At 39.6% G+C, this 18,656-nt stretch overlaps 1 protein-coding gene across 4 annotated transcripts in view; it reads right to left on the reverse strand.

Annotated features, from left to right (window-relative positions):
- The window catches only part of EP300 (EP300 lysine acetyltransferase), a 47,756-nt gene that overhangs the window by 15,417 nt on the left and 13,683 nt on the right, over positions 1 to 18,656 (reverse strand). For 2 of the 4 annotated variants that reach the window (XM_075286318.1, XM_075286316.1), the window contains exons 3-19: positions 18,425 to 18,595; positions 16,831 to 17,116; positions 16,221 to 16,334; positions 15,889 to 16,137; positions 15,268 to 15,361; positions 13,947 to 14,084; positions 12,969 to 13,086; positions 12,240 to 12,414; positions 11,771 to 11,848; positions 11,555 to 11,652; positions 11,071 to 11,256; positions 10,298 to 10,765; positions 8,593 to 8,778; positions 6,804 to 6,954; positions 5,918 to 6,036; positions 4,936 to 5,175; positions 4,603 to 4,691 (exon numbers count right to left, since the gene is read on the reverse strand). In XM_075286318.1, the coding sequence (XP_075142419.1) occupies positions 4,603 to 4,691; positions 4,936 to 5,175; positions 5,918 to 6,036; positions 6,804 to 6,954; positions 8,593 to 8,778; positions 10,298 to 10,765; positions 11,071 to 11,256; positions 11,555 to 11,652; positions 11,771 to 11,848; positions 12,240 to 12,414; positions 12,969 to 13,086; positions 13,947 to 14,084; positions 15,268 to 15,361; positions 15,889 to 16,137; positions 16,221 to 16,334; positions 16,831 to 17,116; positions 18,425 to 18,595 (2,960 nt within the window). Of the gene's footprint in view, positions 1 to 4,602; positions 4,692 to 4,935; positions 5,197 to 5,917; positions 6,037 to 6,803; positions 6,955 to 8,592; positions 8,779 to 10,297; positions 10,766 to 11,070; positions 11,257 to 11,554; positions 11,653 to 11,770; positions 11,849 to 12,239; positions 12,415 to 12,968; positions 13,087 to 13,946; positions 14,085 to 15,267; positions 15,362 to 15,888; positions 16,138 to 16,220; positions 16,335 to 16,830; positions 17,117 to 18,424; positions 18,596 to 18,656 lie in introns of all 4 variants that reach the window. The other 2 variants (XM_075286317.1, XM_075286315.1) reach the window with 1 other exon arrangement.

The raw sequence follows: 18,656 nt of genomic DNA on the forward strand, positions 1-18,656 counted from the left end.
TAGGCGCCGCGAGGCAGAAGGACGTTCCTGGCTAATGGTCAGAAACGCCCTTCTGACCATAGAGCACTACGGTACCGGCACCGTAAGCTCTTTACACCGGGCACAGATCGGGAAAGCCGACAGTGCGCTGAAATCAGCGCACTGTCAGCTTTCTGGCAGTATATAGAACTGCCTGTGCCCAAAAGTGGTGAAAGGTCCTCTTTAACCAATGAACTGGGAACTTTTTAATTGGCCATACAAGACAAAATGTCAGCTAAATGCCCTTACACTAACAGTTGTCACTCACAAGCATAAAGATATGGGGACTGGCACAGTGTTCATGCATCTAGTTAAACAGATTTCCAAAAACCCAACATACATCCGTTCATGGACCGAAACAACCGAAACATTGCTAAATTTCATGGACACAAATTTACAAGTGTCCCCAGACTATATTCACATAACCATGTCCATTTCTTAACCATTAAAAACAGATGAATCAGTAGTTTTCTAATGGTCTCTGAGCATCCATTTCGAGTACATATTGTCAATTTTTGACGGCCATTACAAACTGTGCTGTAGATCTCAATTCAGGTTGTGGTGATATAACGTCATCCACATGCTGTGCCTAAAACCTACAGCACAAAGTAAGTTGCACTGTATGCCATATGCTACTGCATCTCTCAAATTTTGCAACACAAAGATTGAACGCTAGAGCTTTATTCCTCCTGATGAAGATTAACGAAACACTAGTCGAGGCACCACCATATTGCACTAGTGTTTCACTCCGGTGGGTAAACTGTCTATTTACTAACTTCCAATATATTTTATTGCCTTATTGAGTTTGAGTATCATTTAGTTTTCTTTTGAATAAATCTAAATGGTTTGTGGGATACTTTGAGCTTTGCACTTGCTAATGAATGAACCATATGACTTATAAATACCATATACCAATTTATAATATTTTAAAGAAAAATTATAGCTTTTTTAATACAATTATATTATTGAAAGTTGGAGTCTGATATTTTGTATTAGGGTAACATAAGCAGGCTCCTTTTGATTATAATGGAGGGAAGCCCATTTTTTATTTTGGACTAAAGGTTGAAGCCACAGAGATGGCTGAAACATTGCTAAATTTCATGGACACAAATTTACAAGTGTCCCCAGACTATATTCACATAACCATGTCCATTTCTTAACCATTAAAAACAGATGAATCAGTAGTTTTCTAATGGTCTCTGAGCATCCATTTCGAGTACATATTGTCAATTTTTGACGGCCATTACAAACTGTGCTGTAGATCTCAATTCAGGTTGTTTGGCTGTCAAAGCAGACAAATGCACATCATTTCTTTTCTCTTCATCAAAAAAAAAATAAAAAAAAAATGGATATGTGAATACTGTTACTCTGTTCTTAAAACTGTCCTCATGTGACTAAGGTCTTTGCTGGTTTCAAATGATATTTGGAAAAATTAAAATTCAAAAAATACTGTGGTAGTGGTCAATTATAATCCCAGAAGAAAAAGCCATTGCCTTGTAGAATTACTACTGACCATGAAAAATCTGTACTATGAATAGGAGTCCCCTGTATAATGGCAAAATAGTAGGTGGCTATAAAGATCTTAAAGGGCTAATGAATAAAGCTGAAGCCGTTTAGACACTAATAAAGACTATATGGAGTGGATTTTTGTATTGTATTTGAGGAGGGGGGTGGAGGTGTACCTGTCCTGTCCAGCCAGTAATTTGCATAAATACTCTGAACCGTTTCATGTATGACAGTGGAGCAAAACAACAAACTTTAAACAAATCCGTAACATGACAAATGGAACAAGTCATTATATGACACTAGCAATGTTGCACTGCCAAAGCAATATTTTGAAAGTACACCAATAATGTAAAGAGCCACAAATTCAATCTATCCTTCCTCTCCCATTCAGCATCATCATGACCGCAAGGGGTTAGCCACTATTTTTAATTACTTGTGTATACTATTGGAACTCATGTAGTTTTCTAATATACATGCATTTAAAATTCTGTCACCAAGTTGTATCCTCTGTCTCTGCACAGTGAAATGGTATAGTCCATGGACCAGTCAGTCCGGTGTAAAGCATCCATGAACTAACTACATAGGAATCAGCAAGGCCTTGGTCATGTGACCCACACACAAACCCATTGTGTGATTCTTGGCATTCTGTAACCAGAAATGTTACCCATCAATTGTGGGGTGAATTTACAGGAATATCACAATACTATGGGTTTTTTTTTTCTCAAGTTATTATCTGGGCAATGTAAATTTTCATACAGAAAGACAGAGTAGAATGGGGAAGCTGCTTTGCCACAGTGTACTGTGTATCTTCAGATCCTCAGACTACTATCCACCTTGGAACTATGTGGACGGGGGGTGTCACATGATTGATGCCATCCACATGATTCATTTCTAAAAACAGATCTGTGGGCCATACCATTATTTTCCTGAACAGGGTCCTACTGCAAAACTATTAGAGATGTATAAATCAGCAAAAATTTTAAAGCATGCCTTTTAGAAAAATGCCTGACCACCTATACTTTATATGAATAAATATAAAGCAGAGGAAAACACCTTTAAGTACAGGCCTCCGATACAGCCAATGAGCACTTTTAACAATACAGTCTACCAAACGGTTCTGGGATCATTTTTTTGCCTCTTTAAGCCTATAGTTCTGGGGTCACATTAGCCTATTTCACAGTACATGTGTGGAGGCAGCACATTAAGGAAAAACATCTGCCTCCTCCCAGAAACCTGCCTAGGGGTTGTGTCTGGTGTTGCAGCTCAGCTCCAATGATAACAGAACTGAGCAGTAATACCATTACAGCCCGAGGACAAAAGTGGCAATGCTTCTTGAAGAAAGCAGACATGCTCATCTTTTCCTGGTACATGCTCCTCTAGAAAGAAACCCTATTCCTCCAGTCAGCAGTGGTGGGTTTTATCAGGTGTTTGGCCACCAGCTATCTAAAAGGTTTTAGTTGCATGTTTTAGTGACTTTAATCATGCAACTCACACAATATCAGTAATGGCAAAGCAGAAAGCTACAGTGTTATAGCATATTAATACTAGGACGTCATGACCGAAGTCATCAAGTCATAACGCAGAGCACAACTGCGATGCACAGGACATGCTATTATTGTGAACAATAGTTGTTTTCATTTGCAATATATTAACGGAATTTGCTGAGAGAAAGTTCACATGTTGCAGATTTACTGCGGATTTCGAGTGTGTCTCATAATAAAGTCACTGCAGACTACAGTAGAAGGAGATTGTGCAACATCCATTCATATAGAGTGGATGCTGAAAATCTCACAATCTTGTGGATTTGTTTCACAGCTCAAAGTAGATTTGGCAGCTTGTTCTGCTGTAGAAGCATGCACTATGTGAACATGAATGTAGTCTCAATCTGACCAGTGCACCACCAAAACTGCTTTAGGCAATAGCTTCTATTTCTAGAAGATTCCTTTGCCTGACAAAAAGCAGGGGGGGGGGGAAAAAAAGTATTATAAAAGTAGCAACGAGAAGGGTCTTGCTATTTAAATATTACAAGTCATTGTTGGAATACATTTTATAATTAGATTTATTTCTAGTAATGGCTTAATATGACACTTGACTAAGCATATAAGGGATACTAGTATAGGCATTGAAGATGTGGCTCTTCACAGAACTTATCTGGATTTCAGCTGAGAAAATCTAAAACAGAATGCCTGCCCACATGTAACAGTAAATGTTTTGTGAATTAAGAGGTAGACAAACTTATGTTAAGTACCTTTTTTTAGCGTATGACTAGATAGAGCATAGAAGCCAAGACATCTATTGATTACAGGCAGGGTACAAACAGAAGCAGAAAAAGGGTGACGAGAAACGGCACTTCTCAAAGCATTTTTTTTTTTTACATTTATAAAAAAAACCTTTAAAACTCAAAAGTGCAGAAACTAGAATGCTTAGCTCCCCATCTCAAAACATCAAAAAGGTCAAATTAAACTCGCAACAGTGTATATGGTGGTGAATGTCAAGAGGCAAAAACAAATCCTTTAAAGAGCATTTCTACTTATACAAATGATTACTACTACTGGGAACATAAGTGCTTATATAAGCTCAAAATAGGTAAGAGTCAAAATTTTGCTATTTTCAATCCACTAGAACTGTAGATACAGTGGATACCCAAGTCTACAGCCAAATTTAACTGCAAGCTAATGTATGTGAACAGCAGCATCTCATCTTGAACTTCCGTATTAAACTAATATAAGGGGCTCAGTTGAGCTTGCATGCTTATGGAGTCAGGGATTACAGCTGTCAAACAAGGGGGTGGAGAGCTGAACACTCCATTGACTATGGCCAACTTAAAGTTTCACCTCTGTACTGGTCTATGCATGCTGAACAACATAATATAAGAATGAAAGGGGAAAAATAGTGACAGCTGCTGTGAGCACTTTTGTTACTCATCAGGTCCAACTGCTGAACTCAATTCACTTTGTAGAAAATAAGTTCAGGAAGAGACCAGATTATTTTAATATTTGACTGAAATCGCTCTTAAAAGCATTTAAATCCACCATTTCAAAAAAATTTTAATAAATATGCTTTTCAGGGAGTACTAACCTATTTTGATAACTGTAGTAAGTAGCATCTCGTGGAATTGTGCATAACTGTTTGCCATAACAGCATAGGGTTTGTGGAGAGAATTCAAGCTGTAAGACAGAATGACAAAAAAGTGTTTCTTTAAAAATTGTCATGTTAGTAAACTCATTTCACTGTGGCACTTTTACGCTTTATACTACAAATTATTTTGCATACACATTAAATGCAATACTGCTACACGTTTTACATTCTATAATTAAAAAACAGTTCTAATGTGAATAATAAGGGGGAAAAAAAATGCTATAAATTGATACTATTGAGCATTCTAGACTAGACACAAAAGGCAATACAAACCTTTCTGCCACAACAGTATCCCAGACTCTGCATGACTGGATCGATCTCCTGTTCAAACACTTCAGCTAGCTTAGAGCAGTACTTGTAAACACGAGAAGTTTTTCGGTTATACAGCCAAGCGTTGTTAAACATCAGCCAGATGTCTTCCACATACTGCCATGGTTCCTGGTACTGCCCCGTGTCCAACTTGCGTTTAATGGTTGACAGGTCCATAGGAGTCTTCACAATCTCGAAGTAATCCTGCAGGACAGAGGTATTTTTCTGAATCATAAGAGGTTATAACGCATTACTGGTCTGAGCGGGCGCAAAGAAAAAAAAAACAAAACAAAAAAAGACAAAAAAAGACAAACACACACATAGCAAAGCACAATATTGTCACTAACTAATGGAGGTGTCCACAAACCAGACATGATGCTTTTTTTTTGGTTACAATGTTAACTGTGCATGATAAATTTCAATAAACATTTAAGTATAAGGGTTTTTTTAATACTGTTTCACCTGTTTCTACGTTAAGTTTTTGTTTGTTTTTTTAATTTTTTTGTAAATATTTTTACGCATCTTTTAAAGTTTTGGTTTTTTCTTTTTTCTCTCGCAGTACTACCAGGAGATTACACCATGCAAAACCTTGTGCTACTTCTGTATTGCAGTGTATTGTGCCTGTTTGTTTTATCCCAATGACATAATCTGAGTATTAAGATGACAGGTCTAGAGGTCCATATCTGCCATGAGAGGGAATAAGTGCCTGACAGCAGGGAGTTCAACCACATAGACCCGAGAGATGAGGATTCCCCGAGTCCTCTGTGTGGACTGAGTGATACTGCACATGTGTGACCACCAATGTACTAACTTCCAAGTGACTGGCATACATGAGAACTACCCCCTCCACTCACATGGTTCAGCTCAGGGAGGGGGAAAAAAAACAAAACAAAAAACAATGGAATCGAAACATCGTGTGATTAAATTACAATAAAAAGAAGCTTACCGGTATTCCTAATAATTGTGGATCTACAGGTTGCCGGAATGGAAGGGATTCTGGATCTTGACGGTATAATGCTTCTAGCGTAGGCATGAGGGCTTGCCGTAGTTCCTCAGGTTTAAAAACTTTAGAGGGATGGAGAATGTGAAAAATGATGGTTATTTAACAAAAAAATAAATAAATAAAAAATACAAAACCACATTAGTAATGGAATAAAGCATAGGTTAAAAAGAGATGGCCATCTATCAGCCTATCATGTCATATCTGTAGAATAAAGCAATATAAAGCCAGCTGGGAAGAGAGGAGGGGGGGAAAAAAAGCCAAAAACCCACAACAAGCTTTCTTGCACATCTAATCACACTACACACTAATAAGTATCTCTATAGACAGCAGAAATCATTTAGTCCCTACCCATATAGCGGGATACCCCAATTTAAAAGTGTAACTATGCTTTAGCACAACTTATGATTTTCTGACCGCATGTGTGTCATTAATACATTTTGCAATATACTTTATTAAATTATGGATCATTTCCGTGGAATCCTGCATCTTGTCACTCCTTTGCTTCTGTATTAAAAGCTGTTCCTATCTTTCAATGAATATTACTGTGTATGGGGGATTGGTTAGATAAAATCAGGCTAGGGGGAGGGTCACTTCAATGATCCAAATTTTGTTAAAGTATATTACAAAACTTATGACACAAATACTGCCAGAAAACCAAAAGTTGTCATAATGACCCCCCCCTCCCATCTCTTCTACTCAGTCCAAATCCAAATCTAATAGAAAAATGACATGCATGCCATTTCCATGTTTTTGGGGTTTTTTGTCAGGCAGAAGAAATAAACCTTGAAGTATTTATGGGGTTTTTTTTCCTCACAGATACTAAACTTACTTTTCTTTTTGGACTGTCCTGTCGGAGAAGATTGTGCGGCGGGTGTGCCTGGTTTCTCATCCTCCTCTTTCACTTCTGGCTTTACATCTTTGTTTTCCTCTGGCTCCATTGGCTCAGGTTTACAGTCGTCTGCAGAAATGTCAGGTTTCTCCTAAAATCAAATCATACTTTGAATACAGTAGCCTCTATTGCAAAATGGTTATAACAAAACAAAACCCCTGCACCTCCCCTCGACTGTCTATTACACTTTTATGCACACTGTATGACTTCAGCTTTCTCTCTGCTTCTAAAGAGACCAAAGTCTTTAAATTAAGTGGGCTGTGCACATTGCTGAAAATGTAGAGGAATTTAAAGGGGTACTCCTATCTCGCTTGTTCACCAACCTGCAGGCTCTGTGCTCTATTCACTTCCTGGTTTTCTTGGTACAATGGTGGGCGGGGTTTCTCTTGCTCTGCTATGTTTGCAGTCAGTAATGAGGGATTGGTTGTAAATGAATTACCACGGTATGAAGCTGATGTAGCAGAGCTGGATTTGAGTCAGTTTGCATTACATACAGAGGCAAGGAACTCCCTATCTCAGGCAAATTCAAGTAAACTGACTAATAAGTGGAAGAGCAGGCGATAAAACAGCTCAGAAATACCAGCGCTCTCACCTCCCCCCTCCCCTATCGGAGGAGCTCCAATACTTGTCTGTGGCAGAGACATACACAGCTCAGAGCTGCTCCCAGCACTCAGCCCCCCCCCCTCCCCCGTGAGAGTGGGCAGCTAAGTCACTTGTGGACCAGCAGATAAGCTCAGCACAGGCCACAGGATGCTTTTGATGGGACAACCCCTTTAAGGCAGACGTCTGCCTTGTAGTCTTCATTTTCCTGTTCTCTGTGGTGAAGTGCTAAAGCAAAAGAATGATCCATTTCATGAGCAGACCAGGTTTGAACTTTTTTTAATCAGGTGTTTAAATAATTTTTGTTTTATAGTTATTTTTGCAGTTCCCTTAACACTCATGAAAACGATAAATGAAAAGGTTTACATTTTAATGACTAAAAGCTAAAATTTACTGTCATTTTTTTTCTGTAGGTGACAGTTTTGTCTCACTAGGGGCAGGCATAGAACCTGTGATGTGGGTTTGAAAGTGACTAATATCTTTAATTTTGTCTTTAATTTTTTTTTTTCAATTTATACTTTGTTCCCCCATTGTCATAATAGACATTTTAAACATTTTTTATTGCCAATATTCCCTGTAACAGAGGCTGATACAATAGCCCAGTCTCAGGAGACATGATGCCTCCTAGGGTACAAAGCAGAGTCGATCTGCATCTTCTAGGACCCAGCTGCTCCTTGCAGTTCCCCTTCATCTAGTCATCACATGACCACTGGCCCAGGTGAAAGCTGGAATATGACGGCTTCCCTAGCTGTACACACGGCACTCACTAAGCTATGTGTATATAAAAATGGCAGACACACCAGTACATATATTGAACATTTTAAAAACCAGTAAAACATAACTAGCTGTAACGGTACTGACACAGAACAAAGATAAGATCTTTACGGCACAGCAACAAAGGCAGAATTGAAAATTTTCCTATTTATTCCTACTTTTTTTTTTTTTTTTTGTTTCCCCCAATACATTTACTGGAAAATTAAAGAAAAAAAAAATGTTTTGGCTACAAATTAAATGACGGCGTCCATGACTACAAGAGTGCTGGGTCCCTACTTTATGACGCGATCAGAAGATAACTCCCCTCAGTTTTCCAACATTCTATAAACAAGGGGAAAGAAAAACAAAATATTACCTCAAGTTTTTCTTCTTTGGGCTCAGCTATAGGCTCAGCTTCCACTGATGGTTCTTCCTGTTTTATCTCCATCTTAACTTCTTGGAGCAACTGCTCACTAGCAGGCTGCTGTGAACTCAAGTCAGGACTGTTTGTTGATGGTGGATTAGATGCTGGGCCTTCCAAAACGGCTGTCTGCTGCGAAAGCTGTTTGAGAGAGATCATTTTTATAACATGCTAGAATATATTTTCATAATTTTTGGTTTTTTTAGTACATTACACCGATGCATCAAGACAGTAGCACCCCTGGACTACATGTATCACACAGACACCGAGAAACTAAGATATAGATGATACAGTATCATCAGTGCAGCATGGTGTAAAACTGCACAGCAACCCCATTTTGTATGAGAACCAAGAGGTCTAACATTAGATCACAAGAGAGCTGAAAATAATTTAAAATCTTGTTTACGGATCTGAATGGAAAATTCAACAGACAAGAGCCAAATATGTCAAAACAGAGTAATTGTATGTATACAAAGTCACTTTAAAATAGGTGGTGGGGGGGTGAAAAAAAAAAATCAAAAAAAAAAAAAAAAAAAAAAAAAAAAAAAAATCAAGGTTAGACTATTCAGTGAGTTGCAAAAACATTGTGGACCCCTGGTCACACACCTATATTAACTTGTTGGACAGCCAAATAGGTGCAAATAGAGAGTTTTGGCTACACGATTAGTGCATTTGTGAGGTCAGGCACAGATGCCAGAATGTAGACAAGGCCAGACTGGTTTTGACCAATTCACAACAATTGATGTTTCAGATCAGAGCTCTGTGCAGAAAACTTCAGTTTCCGCATTAAACTTGTCAAGCAATGTCTTTATAAACCTTACTTTGAATGAATAAGCATGCTGAAAAAGAAATATTTCTTCCCCAAACCTTTGACGTCAACAATGCAGCAATTATCTAAAATCTATTTGTATGCTATAGTATTATCAGCTCCCTTCACAAGAAATAAGCTCAGCCCAAACCCTGAAAAACAGCCTCATGCTATTTTATCTCCTCTATAAGACTACCATGTATGACTGAACCACCCAATATCAATTAGGAGACATGTCCACATACTTTTGGGGTAGGGCTACATGGATACAAATTAGGATGCAATGCAACAAATCTATTAAAGAGGACCTTTCACCATTTTTGGGCACATGCAGTGTTATATACTGCTGGAAAGCTGACAGTGCGCTGAATTCAGCGCACTGTCAGCTTTCCCGATCTGTGCCCGGTGTACAGAGCTTACGGTGCCGGTACCGTAGTGCTCTATGGTTAGAAGGGCATTTCTGACCATTAGCCAGAGACGTCCTTCTGCCTCGCGGCCCCTATCGCGCTTTACTGTGGAGCGGGGAGGAACGCCCCCCTCCCTCTGCTCACAGCGCTCGTCCATAGACGAGTATTATCAGGAGCGGGAGGGGGGAGTTCCTCCCCGCTCCACAGCACAGCGTGATTGGCGCCGCGAGGCAGAAGGACGTCTCTAGCTAATGGTCAGAAACGCCCTTCAGACCATAGAGCACTACGGTACCGGCACCGCAAGCTCTTTACACCGGGCACAGATCGGGAAAGCCGACAGTGCGCTGAATTCAGCGCACTGTCAGCTTTCCAGCAGTATATAACAGTGCATGTGCCCAAAAGTGGTGAAAGGTCCTCTTTAAGTAATAATGTACCCAAGACTTACCGGAGTGCTTGGATGAAGCTGCAATGGTGGTGGTGCAGATGGGGTTGAAACTGGTGTTGACAAATTTGGTTGAGAGGGAGGTCTTGTTAATGTTTGCTGTGGTAACTGCTGTGGTGGTGGTGGTGTTGGAACAGACTGCTCAACAACTGGAATGACAGATGCAGAAACGGGCAAGGAAGGGGGGGCCTGAGGTGGCGGTGGTGGTGTGGGACTGTCATTGTTCTGTAATGGCATTTGTGGCAAGGATGCCGTTGATGACATTATAGGCTCAGGTGGTATAGATGCTTGCTGTGTTCCCAGACCTGGAGGTGTGTGATGAGGTGTGGGTGTGCGGCTTGGGGCAGGGGATGGTGAATTACGATGAACTGGGGTTTGAATATTACTTGGGCAATGGAGTTGATTCACAGATGACCCTGAAGGGGGTATGGCAGGAGAGCTCACTGGATGAGCTATATTTGGCATCTGCGCCTAAGGAGAATAAACAAATGAATTAAAGTATAAAAACAGACAGAGCAAGGCCTACATGACATATACAACTGTGTATGGCAGCACAGGAGTCCCCGTCACCAAATTATGCAGGTGCTCCACTGCTCAATTCTCAGAGTATTCAAGTACACTGCGGGACCCTGTTTTGGTGATCCCTTTATGTCTCAGCGGTTATAACCCCCGTTATTTATTCTATACTTACAGGATAAGAGATACACATTGAGGGAAAACCCCATTAAAAATGTACACAGAATGAGTGAATAAATAAGAAATAAGCTAAATCTTACCTGTGCAGGTGGGTTCTGTCCAGCTGACTGTGGTACAGGTAAACTAGAAGAATTTAAATTATTTGTATTCATCCCTCCGCTATTCATCACAGGAGAAGACGCCTGGAACGAATTTGCTGACATGAACTGATTTTGTACAGACTGAGGCATGGCTGCTGGCTGAGGCATACGAGAAGGAAATGCCAACTGCAAAGGAAACAGAAGTTGATACTCTCAATGTCATTATGTAACAAACAATGGCTTCTAAACAGGATTGGCGATTTAAAAAAAAAAAAAAAAAAAAAAAAAAAAAAAGGTCAAGGTGTGGATTTAACCAAACTGGGAAGAATATTGCCTGGAATATATCGCTATTGTACCTATAAGATGTCCCTTCCAAAAAAAAAAAAAAAAAAAGGCGCATTGGCTGTCGACAGGATGCTTAAGCATAGAGAGAGAAAGGTTATTCTAAAAAGTAGGCTCGTGTAGTACAAGTTTAACAACTAACCTGATTCACAGATGGTCCTTGATGTTGTGTTAGCGGTGCCTGTTGTCTTTGTACTAAGGATTGCATGGGCATGCCCACTGAACTAAACTGGTTCATAACTAGAATCAAATGCAAGTGGAGAGAATTAGACATTAGTTCATATTCTGCCGTAATCTCAATCTCAAGCTTTATTCACTGCACAGGTGCTTACACACAGCATGCTAATAAACATTTTACCTGATTGACTTGACATAGGATTCACTATTTGATTTGGAACATTAGCACGCATCATACTTGGGTCTTGAACAGGTCCATCTATACAACAAAGGATAGAATAAAACCAAAACAAATCAGAACGTGATTAAAAGCATGCCACATAGGGGCAGTTCAACACTAAATTGGTCAGTACTTTGTACTGCTGGAGACTAGTTTTTAACTTCTGAGCTATAACTGCAGGTTAATAAAAGTACATAGAACTGTATGCAATCTTGTAGACTACAGCTGTCACTTGATAAAGACTAGCAGCCGTATAAACATAAGGGGAGGAAGGGTCGACCATTTAGGACCCTCATTAAGTCAGTAATGTCAAGTAAGTGGCTAATGTTCAGGTGAACCTGGTCCGTTCAGGTATTACATGGTAGGTCTTTAATGTATCTGGCATGTAATAATTTTAACAGAACCAAAAACAAAAAACAAACAAACATACTTGCTGCCATGACTGGTTGTGCTGAGGGCATACCAGAGCCCTGATTCATGGCTGAAGGCGGCATGCCAGGAGTATTGGGCATTAGATGTTGCTTCTGTATCCTAATGCGACGTTTTTCTTCAAGTTCTTTCTGGATCTTGTAGATTTTCTCAGCCAACAAATGGTAGTACTCAGCCTTTAGAGTGGACCAGGTAAGAAGAAGAACAAAGAATATAAATGAAAAAAAAAAAGAAAAAAAGAAAAAAAGTAGGAAGGTGGTTAGTTAAATAACGCAAGATGCCAAAACAAAAACACGGCCAAAATACTGTTTCAGTGATTTCTGTAGTCATATCAGTACCAGTGTGGAAGAAAAGGTAAGACTGTAACAGAGTCTGGGATTTGTTTGGCTTATATTTTGGTAGACAAACTGCAAGAAAAAGAGACCACCAAGCTTAGGACTTGCCGATTATGACAAATATAACGCGATCAGTCAGGCATTTTACATCAATTACAAATAATAGCGATTCAATTTTGGTTATTTTTCAATTAATTGCACAGCCCTAATCACGCTGCATGTGGCTCCTGAGTCAGTCGGCATAGGGTTATGTATTTAGTAATAATTATGGATGCTTGAAAGAAGGGACAGGCTTACAAATTAGCCATCTCAAAGACTAACAAAGGGATATTCCAGTCAAGACACCCTCTTATTCAAAAGGATAGACAAGGCACATTCTGAATGAAATGACTTACCCTACTGTTTGCAGATTCATACATATCGCCTTCTACTTTGCGAGCATATGCTACCAAGTTCTCCATCCTTCTGTCCTTTAATGCTGCCGGATCAGGAGTTGGAAATATGGCTTGCACTCTATTAAAAAACAAAAAAAATGTTTTTCAATAAGAAACTAAAAGTATATTAGAAAAGTGTATAAGTATTATACAAAACTAGCAGGAGGACCCAGCTATATCCCCGGGTATATTTATTTTTGTTTGTGTAGTGGCCGTATAAGAATTGCCCAGTTTTGCACTCCTGCATTTTGTATGTCGTTTGTGTGCGGGTCTCTGGCCGCGACTTTGTCTGCGTGTTGTTGGCATTGATGATCCTCCTATATTCAGCAAATTGCTGCCATTGATGGTTTGCCTGCTCCAGCATTATGGCAGCTCTTAAGCTGTCCTGGTGCTGAACTTGTTCCTCACACCCTGCCCGTGATTGTTCCGCCATCTCAGCAGCTCGCTGGGACACCATATAAATGAGTGTTTTGCTGGTGCCGATGATCCCCATTAGCTCTGCTTGAGAACTCTGTTGACTTCTGGCTACTTTCATAGCTGTCGGTTTAGAATTTTGCAACAAATTAGATTTTCTTTTACCTGGCATGTTTAAAAATAAACTGCCAATTTGGATTAAAGGTGTTTTCCCATGTCAGGGCCCGTTCACACGGGCACAGAGGGGGCGGATTATGGCGTGGAATATAGTATGTTTAATATAGTATGTGAACATAAATTCATAACAGTCGTGAAGCCATGTCACTTACCGGGATAAAAAGTAGCCCGTGTGTTAATCGAGGTTACAAACTATCTATGTGCCGCATTTCATTCAAATCCATTCAGCCGTTTTTGTGTGATTGAGGAACACACAAACACCCAAACTTTCACATTTATAATATTAGTAGGATAGGATACTGTAAGTTGATTGAATATCCTACATTACTTTATAAAACTAGTGCTTACAGTTTGTGGACCAGATGGTTCCTCAAGTCTTGTGTTATATCTTCATGCCATGGTTTTCGTATTGCAGTGCTAGATGGAGGAGCTGCTGTAGGCATCGACCCCAAACTGGAAACGTTGCCACCTTCACCCATCATTACACTACAAACATGGGTAGTTAGTGAGCTATATATATGCTTGTCTGCATAGTGCATATTTAACAAATTTTCATAGCATAACACAAAATTACAGCATTAAGAACGGTTTCGACTAAAAGCCATTTCATCATACAGAGCTTTTGTAGTCACATGACCCAAACTATAAACATGCACACAGTGAGTGAATTTTACATGCTTAAAAAGGTTTATTCCCAACTCAGACTATCACAAATAAGAAGGGAATACCTGTGAAATTCACAGACACTAGGGCAGGACTTATAGAAATAGGCAAGGTATACTGTTCCACGCTGTTTCCACAACTCATAGTATCTATGAGACATTTATGAAACTATCCTTTGCACTTGCCAGAAATTATCCAAAATGGAAATATCCCTTAAAGGCTAAGGCCTCATGTTGCAGAAACGCAACTTTTATTGTTGCAGATTTTGTTGGGGGAAGTTTTGAGCCAAAGCGAAGAATGGGTACAAAAGGAATGTGAAATATATAGAAATTCCTTACACTTCTACCTTCTGCTCAATCCACTCCTGACTTTGGCTCAAAAAACCGCAACAAAAAAGCTGTGGTTCTGCAATGGGGCTTTAGCCTAAAAGGGGTTTATCCATGCAAAAAAAAAAAAAAAAAAAGTCTGTTAGTGCTATTAATGGGTTAATAAATGCACCCATATACCTTTTAGTGTGTTTTGAGTCATTTCTGGGTCTCTGGGAGCTCCTGGTTTCTCCGGCATTTGTTTACATGCTTCCTGCTATGCAACTTCCGCACTAACACCTCTCACTTCACTACCCCCCTCCTTCCTCTCTCAACTCCTCCCATACATCCACTCCCTGTCTCTCTAGCTATCCTGCCTTTCCCCACCTACTCAGCCCAACCCCTCAACCCATATTGTATACTTACCCTCCATGTTTTTCCTGTGAAACGGTCCCTCCTCCTGTACTGACTGACACAGAACTACTCCCCTCCAGCAATGATCAACCTCTATTGCGCAAGCAGTCACATGACCGCCCCAGGGATATGGATAACTATCCATTTTCAATAAATGATGTTATTTAGAAAGTAGCAGGGGGTTATATTAGTGTAGGGATTACTAGTTATACTGGACAACCACTTTAAGGTAAACACCAAAGCAGAATAGTTCAGATTACTACAACAGAGCAGCTTCTAAAACAAACCTCTGAGTATTCATCCCAGGATGAAGCATGGAGTCTGGAAGCATAGTAGAACTCTGGACACCAACACCACCATTCACTCCTACTGAGCTTGCATCTGCACAAAAGGAAAGGGAGGGGAATCATTTTAAAAACATACTAAAATAACACTAAATACATACATATACATAATTTGGGTAGATCTTTGAAAATCTCATCTTGCATACTATCAATATATAACTAGATTGTACTGTCTAGAGCTGGCTTTACAGTACACCTAGGGAAACCCCTATGGATGTGTGAGTTGACACACATGCTAACCAGCTTAACTCAGCTTTAATAAATCTGTGGAAGGGTTCAGTTTTCCTGGTCTCTACACTAGATAGTTGTACTTTGTACGACTTCATATCTGCAGATAAGCACCACTGAGAGACTTATTTCTGAGCGAATTCTGCTACTGATCTGTTTTTCTGACTGATCAGCTAGGCAAGTTTTATATAAAAAAAAAAAAAAAAAAAAAAAAAAAAAAAAAAGTAAGTCTAAACTATGTCATATAGAAGGATTCAAAAATTCAAAAGAGAAAATTTTTTTTATAGTGTCAATGTATTACTGTGCAAAATGATGAAGGTAAATAAAATATCTTACTCATTGAGTTCATAGAGCGAATCCCCTGAGGAGACTGTCCAGACTGCTGACCCTTCACTTGTGTCTGGGGCTGTGTCTGCAGTTGGCTGCCCTGATATGGTAATCCTAGGGCGGCATATGCCCGTTCTATGGAGCTTGGATCAATCTGGTTAGTAGAATTAAGTGATGGAGAAGGAGTCTGTCCCACATTTCCACCTGTACCCACTGTGGCAGTAGGACCTATTGACACTGGTGGGCTACCGAGTAAAGCTGGAAAGGAAAAAAAAAAAATTAAAAAATTAAACATTGTCTCAGTAAACCTGAATAAAAGCACCAATTTCCACTGTACATACATTGTTGGTTGCGTTTATCTCCTGCATTCTTCAGAGGCAGACAAACTGGGCAGTCATGCCTCGTACAGTTCTTCCAGTGAGAAATTATTTGTCGTGAAGATGCGCAATGTGCAACTAAAAACCAGAAAAAAAGGACACACAAGTCAGAAAAAATTAAAATACTCGATTTAACATTTTCAATAAAATTATGACCTGGTCAGCTAAAGGCTTATCAGCTAAACGGCAGCTTTTGTTGTTAAATCTTAAATTTTAGCTTACTTTTGTGCTTCTTTATTCTCTCTCATGTCCCTAAGAGCTAAGATATAAATGATTGAAGTGACCCTCTCCCACACTGTAAACTCAGCTTCTCTGCATTACACAAAAACTGCTAGTGAAAGCAGGGTACATCTCTCAATAGTGAAAATAGTGCAAGATTTAGATTTAAAAAAAAACAACAAAAACGCTAGATTTGTTTTACAGTATTTACAAAAGAGTTGTCTAAAAGTTATGCTTTACTCTTATTTCTGCAGCAAATATGCACTCAATAATACATCTATTCAAGTAAATGTGAAAATGCAGGATAGAAAAAAATACTAAATATTAGACTCCAATTATTTGCTTAAGCATTTACCTTGGCATGATTTTCCAGCCTGGCAATGGGTCATGTGATTCAGGACATTCTTCATAGTACGACAATGGGGCAAATTGCACTGCCGCACCTCACCATTGGCTTGTTCTCTTCTCTGGCACTTGTGGGCATGCAACAGAAGAACCAATTGTTGTTGTATCAACTTCCGCTTCTCAGGATCTGCTGTTGGAGCTCCTGAGCCAATCCCCTGTGGTGCACCAGTGCCCATACCTTGAGGAGATGCTTGCACAAGGTTGGCTTGTGGTACTTGACTAGATGGCTGTTGACCCTTAGAAGTAAAATAGGAGACAATTTAAATCCAGCAATATTTGCTGAATGTAGCTTGCTGTATAATTTATATTGTTATACCAGTTGGTTCTACCACCTTACTTACCAAAAAACGCAAAAGCTTTGCAAAGGCGCAGGACTTTATATTGTGTTTCACTCGTTGCCGATAGTGTTTGTGTATTTGGGGGGATGGGGGACACTGTGGTGTAGGCAGGACTGCATAGCTCTGTTGAGGCACTCCTGAGGCTGCTATATAGTGGCCTACATTTACTTATAATCACTGCAAACTTAAGAAAGGCAATCTGAATACCACTAGACTTATCACAATGCCTGACACTGGATGACAAATCTGGCTGCTCTTTTGACGGTCTAGTCTAAGTTTATACCACCTTTCAGCTGGCTTACTGTGAGCTACAATTTTACAACATAATTTTGGCGCATTTAAGCCAGGCCCCCCCCCCCATTTTTTTTTTTTTAAAAGACTCCACAAGTCAGAAAAACTTAACGCCCAAATTAGATAGGCCAAAGATGTGCCACATTTACACCAGTGTTTAGGGGTAAATCTGAGCCACTGCTTGCGAAGTGATGCTTTATCATTCTGCATTTTGCCTAATACATAGCTCTGCTGGCCCTTATTCAGGAACATGAGCCCTTAATGGGACAAAATAAAATATGTAGGTTTTATTAGGTTAACAATTGTAACAACCGGTAGAATAAAGTTAGCCTGTTCCTTCACTGCGTGATAAAAACTTAACGAAGAAATCCTGTTTTTTTTTGCACCCACTGAAAAACAAACAAACAATATCTTCCTCAAAATGGAACCAATACTGATAATGAGGTCCTATTCTTAGGATGGGATATAAATGTTAGATATGTGAGGGCCCAATTTACCAAGACCTTCACAGATCTGCTGCTCAGGGACAGCGCAGCTCTGTGCTACTCTCACTCTGTACAAACTCTAGCAGCAGGCTTTGGTACTGCAGAATCACCCATTGCAGTATACTGAATAACAGTGCAACACCAAAGCCTACAAACTGTATGGAGAGCGAGCAGCCCGGGCCTACCATGTTAACATTACTGGGAGCCATACTTTCCCAAATCTGCGGGGGAGGGGCTTGACTGTTAGACTCTGGTAGATCTAAGGATAGGCCATCAATATTAACTGGATAAGTCAAATAAATAAGGGCCAAAACATGTTTGTAATTAAGGGATAAAAAAAAATGCATCGGGATACTTATACCCCAGTATACAACATTTAATCTGACTTTCTAGTTTTTGTAGGAAGACCAAAAGATATTTAAATATTTACCATATTTGGCATGCCAGGTCCAGACTTTTTGTCCATTGAAAATTGGGCCAGACTGTTCTGAAGAGTTGATTTGTTCTGCATTTGGGAACCAATCCCTGAATTTCCCAGCTGAGGACCTGTATTCTGACCATAAGATGTCCCATAGGGGTTAGGGTTGTTCATTATCCCAAGCTACAAAAAAAAATAAAAAAATTTAAATTAATTTACGACGTAATCTTGACACGATAATTCA

This window comes from Leptodactylus fuscus, chromosome 9 (genome assembly GCF_031893055.1).
Source record: "Leptodactylus fuscus isolate aLepFus1 chromosome 9, aLepFus1.hap2, whole genome shotgun sequence".
Lineage (NCBI taxonomy): Eukaryota > Metazoa > Chordata > Amphibia > Anura > Leptodactylidae > Leptodactylus > Leptodactylus fuscus.